Here is a 7351-nt window from a genome sequence, read left to right as displayed (position 1 = left end):
TCCGATTGTGTCTGGGAAATGAAGTTAAATATTTGACGTTAGACGAAACCTCACCGATGGAGCTTTAGAAGAAATTAGAGCAAAGATATATGTCGAAGTCCCTTACCAATAAGTTGTTTCTGAAGAAGAAACTTTATCAACTTCGAATGAACGAGGGAAGTAGTCTTTTTGATCACATAAATGATTACAACAAGATTTTGACCCAGTTGTTGATCCTCGGTGTAAAAATTGATGAATAGGATAAGGCGCTTCTACTTTTTTCGTCTCTACCTGTAACGACCTCAAAATTCTTATCATTTTTTTTTATATGTATACAGTAAACATTCCTACGTAGTGGAAACAAAAAGCATATCAGTATTACAACATAACTGTACAATACTAGAATCCAATATATACAAGTCATATCTATACAAAGTAAACCCCTCTATCCTCATCTTTCCCAAAAATACAACTCGTCAAAAACTCACCCAAAACCCAGGGGGATCTAAATACCCTCTATCCGCGACCCTGATCTGCTCGCCCAACTGTCTCACCTGAAAAATGGTAATGTAATGGGGTGAGTCGACGCTCAGTAAATGGAAATATGCTATCACTAGTGTGTGGCAACTAAGTTAAAGGTACTTTAAAATATAGCAACTAAACTGTAATGCAACAATCTGTAAAACATATCTTTCAATCATATCAATCTTTCTCAATTTAAAATACACTATATCGTCTGTATTTTCTACTTTTCATACTAATAATATATCATACTATTCTCATCATATACTGTAAAACTGTAAATATATATATAACTGTGCTTTTATCCCTGCGACTCTATACGTCATGATTTGACCCCTCATGACAGGGTTGTGCGGCTCGTAGGCGGGACTCAATCTGGTCAGCCCTCTAGATAAGTCATCATACTCTACACTATCTCAGCCCAACCAAACTGCATCCTCTCCTAAGCTCGGGACTGGCTACTACCTTGTCAAACCAGCCCCCTCAACCCAGTGTACTGGGGAGCTGCATACTCTCCGAGAACGGTTGACGGTACCCACATACTATCTGAGATATGTGGTTGCACTCTATCTGTATCTAGCAACGGTACCGTGCTTTGTAATCTGTATCTGTCTGTGTAACTTTCCTCAGGGATTTGATACTATATACATATATACATATATATACTCTTTTACTGTTTTCATCGTGTTTCCAAAATTACCATAACTCTATCTTTCTGTACTGTAAACACTATATCTGTAGCATCTTGATGCTACCTCTGTATATCTATCTGTGTATTCTGTATATATACTCTGTTTGTGTTCTGTATGTTATGGTAATAGGAAAAACATGGCATGTTATAACACTGTATATATGTATATACCGTTCTGTAATAAACTGCAATATAAAATACTGATATAAGTATCTGTATACATGTATTTGGATATATGTATATAACCGTTTCATGAACTATTCATATAAAACTGTATATGCATGTACATTTCTCCGTGAATATAAATCTATCTCTGTATATTCTCATATGCTAGAAAATCATATCAAATGTATATACTATCTATATCTTTGTATTTAGTATAGTATGATGTTTCATAACAACTGTATAAATTCATTCTTCACATGAAAAGTCTACTTAGGCCACACAAACATTTATGCTCATTTTCTATAAAAACCGTATAATAGAATGACATAAAAATATGCTTATAAAATCTCTATTAAAACTCCTAGCATAGCATATTTCCCTTACCTCAACTTTAAAAAGCCCCTATAAAAATCTGGCTCTATACCCACAGGATTCCTAGATCGACCTCCTGAAAACACAATATCCTAGAACAAAATATAATTTTTTTTCTACCTACGTCATTTCTTATAACTACCATAAGGCCAAGAACTCAATAAAAGACCTTACCCAAAATTCGGGATGAAATCCAACTTCGTTTTCCTGACGATCCGCTCCAGCAATCTTGTAGAGAACTCCGCCAGGAGCGTCGTGGTAGCTTCGGATTGTCGATCCGGCGACTAGTGGGATCGGAAACGAAGAGAGAAGGGAGAGAAAGTCGTAGGGAGAGAGAGAGAGAGAGAGGAGAGAGAGAGATTTCGTAAAAATGAAAAATTTCCCCGGATTCCGTATATATAAACGGGGGATTTCGTCGACGAGACCCTGTGCTCGTCGATGAGTCCTTCACAAATTTCGTTGACGAAACCCTGTATTCGTCGACGAAATTCAGGCTGCCTCAAAACCCCTCTCAGTATTTTCTCATCGACGAAATTCTGAAGGCCTTCGTCGACGAGACCCTATGTTCGTCGACGAAGCTTGACAATTTTCTGAGATTATTTTTATTTAATATTATCTCCAAAACGCAATGTCATCGACAAACTCTTTCTGTTTCTGTATCTATTTTCCTCTCTCTTTAATATTTGAATATGGATATTTTCTGGGTCGTTACACTACCAGCTTCATTTGATGGTCTGGTAACTACATTGCTCATAGGGAAGGATACCTTGAAATTGGATGATGTGATGGCAAATCTTCAAGATTCTGAGACGTTAAGAAAGTCGATTATGACGTCTCGTGAGCAAGCTTTGGTGGCTAATAGTAAGAGACAAAGAAGAAGCAAAGATCGAAAGCTTGGAGGTAAGCAATGGCGTTCAAAATCAAGAGGACGAGATACGAGCGAGGTTGTATGTTATAGGTGTGATAAAAAGGGGCACTTCAATAGGGACTATGAAGATCGAAAACGATACAAAGAAGAAAAGAAGATATAGGATGGTGTCAATGTACCAAAGCATGCCACATGACATGGCAATGATGAGGTCCTTGTAACGGCGAGCAGCTTACATCGACAAATCAGTCGAAGAAACGTGCAGTGTCGATTTTGCAAGAAGTACGATCATATGAAGAGGGAGTGCCGGAAGTTGATGAGAAAGAACATGAATGCTCATGGCAGTCCAAACGATGATGGATGGGTTTTGGACTCTAGGAGTTCAGTTCATGTTTGTTTTAAGAAAGCATTTTTCCATTCTTTCAAAGAAGTTCGCAGTACGGTATCACTCAGTGATGGGTCTTCATGCGATGTCAGAGGGATTGGATCTGTGAGGCTGAAGACTCCTATTGGAGTGGTTCGTATTTTGGATGACGTAATCTTCGTTCCAAAGAGGCGAAGAAATTTGATCTCCCTTAGTCGGTTGGATTCTAAGGGTTGTCAAATCTCTGTCGTAGGTGGAGCTATGGAGGTGACCCGACGTGACTCAATGATATTTACTAGGAAGGAGTCTCGTGGACTGTATCAGTTGATGGGAATCACAGTGGTTGGTGGTTTAACCTCAGATGATGATAGCGGCACGTCGCCAGGAACGAACAAACTAGTTCGGTTTGCCGATGAAGAAGGTGGTACTCTTTGCATGGTTCAAACGTTTAAACCAAGTTATGAAGACTTGCTTTGATCGAGTTCGTATCAAGGTGGAGTTGTGGACTTGGGAGTTGATACTTGCCAAGGTGGAGATTGTTAAAGTGTGGCTCGTATTGGTTAGGCAGCCGCACCACCCAGCAACTTATGTTGATATTGTTGAGAAGACCAACAGCCCTCCACCAAACAGCTGCCTACCATATTTGAAATTGCAGCCACCTTCTTTGACTATCCCTCTCCCATATGTGTATATATATATATATATATATATATATATATGTGTGTGTGTGTGTGTGTGTGTGTGTGTGTGTGTGTGTGTGATGTATGTGTGTGTAGCAGAGTGTGTGAGTGTAGAGTTGCAGTGTGTGAGTTGTGTGGCTGTGTGTGTGTGTACAGCAGAAGGCTGTGTTGTGTGCGTGCAGAGAGTTGTATTGAGAGAGAGCTGAGAGCTGTGTGTAGCAGAGAGGTGTGGTGTTCTGTGTGTAAGGTAGAGTGAATCCTTGTAGAGAGAGTGAGAGAGGAGTTCAGGGTAGTAGCCTCCTCCTTCTCTTTGTATAATTCTCCCGGCAGTTATAGTGGATTTTGTGTGCTCCCGTGGATGTAGGTCACAGAGGATCGAACCACGTAAATCTGGTCTTGTATTTTTGGTTGCGTAATTTTGCTTGTGCGGTTGTTGCTTGTGGAATAAGATAGGAAAATACTGCAAATTAGAAAATGTTTCAAGACATGTTACAATATCGTTTTCCTTAAAACGTTATTTGCCCCCACCAGATTGGTGTGTATTGAGTTAGCAAATACATTTTTAGGATACAATGAAACCTAGAATATAATCTGATATCAATTTGCGTTATACAAAAATGAAAATTGATCACAAACGCCCTTAGAATAATCTCAACAAATTTTCTGGAATTCTATTTCTGCAGAAAATATAATCCAGATTTGAAAAGATATAATTTATGGAAGCATTATGTAAGAAAGAGAATGAGAGAATGATGTTTTTTCTGTATTTTTCGTGGAGTTAATGCAAGCGTGCAAAGTGCTCATGCGCTAACTAAATGCGCCACTAACGCCCTACAACCCATGCCACGCGCATGTGTGTGCAAATAATACGAAACACTGTCCTAAGGTGCACTAGAGTACACACTAACACTATCTTTTAACCAACTTTAAAATATTATTCCACCTTATCATTTATTAATAACCTTTCATTTTCTACTTTTTTCAATGTGAGACAAACTCACATAATATTAAATACTCCTCATAAATATTTTAAAAAATTCATAAATTGAAGATTTTGAAAATCCATAAAATCATATATTTTAGAAAATATTTCAATAGATTCACATGGATGCGCACGTGAGTGAAAATCATTGTATTTTTTTTTTTTTTTTTGACAATTAAGCCACCTTTGTTGACTTTTTTGGACATCTCTTTGTCATTATCTAAAAAGTCTTATATTTGATGGGGGATGTAGGAGTTGTGTGTGAAGCTTGTAATCTCCCATGTTTGATTTTGTTGCTCTTTGTGGACGTAGGGCACAACGCGAACCACGTTAAATTTTTGTGTCTCTTTTCTTGCTACTCGCCTTGCTTTTTCGTACATCTCTCTTTTAAATGCATTTACCCATAATCGTCCATAGCATGTGTGAATAAAGAAGAAACATTGTATATTTTTTATAGCTCAACAATTTTTTGGATTGTTTTAAAAAGAATATTTAACTGGCGTAGTTCTTATAAGTTGGTCATCTTTTTTCTCCTTGCTTGATCTATATCAAAAAGTAGAAAGTTCTTATAGCATTTGTTCAAGCTGTGGTGAAAAGGGTTCATACGTCGCAAGCTGTTTATGAATGAATGAATGAATGGAGAAACTAAAACTCTGCACTATCATTCTGATGAACTTAACTTCTCTATTGAATCCACAATTTATCGAATCTTGCTAGTGTTATTGCTATTGGAGGCACAGCCCTCTCTGCATTATATAACTAAACAATTGCTACATTCAAGTCAAATGAATGCATTCTTGATCTTATGAGTGCATATTTTTTGTCCAATTTCCATGAAAAAAGCTGTTGAAAGGATGGGCTAAAGCAGGCACGAGTTAGGAGAGGGAGTGGAAGTGCAAGGCTGGCGTTTAAGTCGCAGAATGCGAAACAAGAGAACACCCGCTGCAGCGCCAATAGTCGGGGCTGTAAGATATATCCATACATTTTTAAACCTCCAGGAAACGATGGCCGGCCCCAATGACCTTGCCGGATTCAATGATCCTCCCGAGACAGGTCTGTGAAGGAACCCCCAAGTTCATTATATGAGTAAAAGAAGATGGTGGTGAAAAAGCTTGAACATAAAATTTATGCATCTTCTAAACAAAACAAGCTAGTTGACTTGTATGCAGGGAATGCTGTGAAATATATATATATATATACCCTGTGATTAATACTGCAAGTCCAATGGCTATTCCTACAACAAAGCCAGATAAATGGCCTACCTGCAAAACGTGTTTCACCCAAGTCAATGGTCCAGTTTTGAGAGTTATGTTAAAGTAGATATCTTATTTAAACTACTTCAATCTCATTTGACATGCATAAGTGAAAGTAATGCCATTTTTTTCCCAAAATTTCTTACAGATTGGGCTTCGTATGTCAATGACGTAGCTAGAAACATGACGATGAAGGTTGCAATGAGCTCAACCCAGAAAGCAGCAGTGCAGCCTTGGAGGGGTTGGGTAGTCACGAGTTCTGATTTTATGCCGTAGACAGCTGATCCCACAAAAGTTGCCAAAACAGAACCCAACATTTGTGCTATTATGTAGAGCGGAACCTTCAAGATAATCGAAAGCGCGCAGTTTCAAATTGTCGGACTGAAAATTGAGTATTGAGGGGAGATGAGAAAACTGTTTTCAAGTACCTTGGACCATGGAAAATGACCAAATGCTGCAAAGGCAACAGTGACAGAAGGATTAACGTGCGAACCGGAGATAGAGCCAATGGAGAAAATCAGGACAATGATGGTTAAACCGGCTGTGGCTGCATACTCTAGGAGACCCACTTCACTTCTCATCAGCTGAGTGCTTGCTATGATCCCACATACAGAGAACATCAAAATGAAGGTTCCCACCATCTCTGCTAAAACCTGCACAATTAATTTGCTTGATTCAAGTTGTCATAAAGATTAAAAATTCTTCAAGTGTAGCCGTTAAATTGCACCTTATAATTACTTTTTTGTTTTTGTTTTTTTTTTGGCCTGGGCAGTGAATAGTGATGATGACCGTGGTCAAAAGCAAAGAACAAAAATCAAAACACACACAAGACAAACATACCACGCGCACGGGATTCAGATTAATTCCATGAGGAAAGCAGAGAAATGCTTTCTTTGAGACTGGAGGAGAACCCATTTCTTGATCAGAATCTCTCGATCCGCTGCTGGATGCGTTGTTTGAAACATCGGGAGATGGTGGCTCTTGGAACAAATGTTTCATGACCATTCTACTTACAGATACAAATGAGTTCCTGGCAGGTAAATTAAACGTCCAAATATGATTTGTGTATTTAATGATCTTGCAAACAGCCAGCTAAAGAGGCTCAAAGAGCATGTATTTGTATACAGTAGAAATGTTGGATAGTTTAATTCTATGTATGTCTTATGAGAGATAATGATCAAAAAGTGGATGAGGGGAAGAGTTTTAATAAGGAAGATTTTTTTTTTTTTGGTCAAGTCACACAGTTTTGGCTTTTTGTAAGAAAGGATTGAACTGTGGTGGGTAAAAAACAAACACAATTCTTGTGTGCTTCCAACAGGGAGAAAGAGTTACTCCTGCTTCTCAACTGTTCCATAAAAGAGGTTAACCATTTCTTGCCGACTATTTTAATTTTGGTTAACCTTCCCAAGTCAATCAGGTTCCCTTTACGTGCTATATATCATTCGTTCAGAGCATCTGGGATGTCATAATTAATT

General features: G+C 38.3%; 1 protein-coding gene across 1 annotated transcript; it reads right to left on the bottom strand.

The window, feature by feature from the left end:
- Window positions 1–5482: 5482 nt before the first annotated feature.
- LOC131150221 (probable aquaporin NIP7-1) lies at window positions 5483–6881 on the bottom strand. The gene is made up of 5 exons (XM_058100822.1): window positions 6717–6881; window positions 6305–6529; window positions 6023–6217; window positions 5824–5885; window positions 5483–5678 (listed from the first exon to the last, which is right to left on the bottom strand). Exons 1-5 carry the CDS (start codon window positions 6879–6881, stop codon window positions 5483–5485), a joined length of 843 nt encoding a protein of 280 aa, XP_057956805.1.
- Window positions 6882–7351: the final 470 nt, after the last annotated feature.

Source organism: Malania oleifera, chromosome 3 (assembly GCF_029873635.1).
Source record: "Malania oleifera isolate guangnan ecotype guangnan chromosome 3, ASM2987363v1, whole genome shotgun sequence".
Classification (NCBI taxonomy): domain Eukaryota; kingdom Viridiplantae; phylum Streptophyta; class Magnoliopsida; order Santalales; family Ximeniaceae; genus Malania; species Malania oleifera.
This window is presented reverse-complemented; position numbering and strand designations above follow the sequence as displayed.

Excerpts from the sequence above, each read along its gene's own strand:
- LOC131150221 (XM_058100822.1), bottom strand. The coding sequence starts at position 6,881 with ATGGTCATGAAACATTTGTTCCAAGAGCCACCATCTCCCGATGTTTCA. Across the intron at positions 6,218-6,304 it reads GTCATTTTCCATGGTCCAAG|GTTCCGCTCTACATAATAGC; the intron begins GTACTTGAAAAC and ends ATTATCTTGAAG. Across the intron at positions 5,886-6,022 it reads TGACATACGAAGCCCAATCT|GTAGGCCATTTATCTGGCTT; the intron begins GTAAGAAATTTT and ends CACGTTTTGCAG.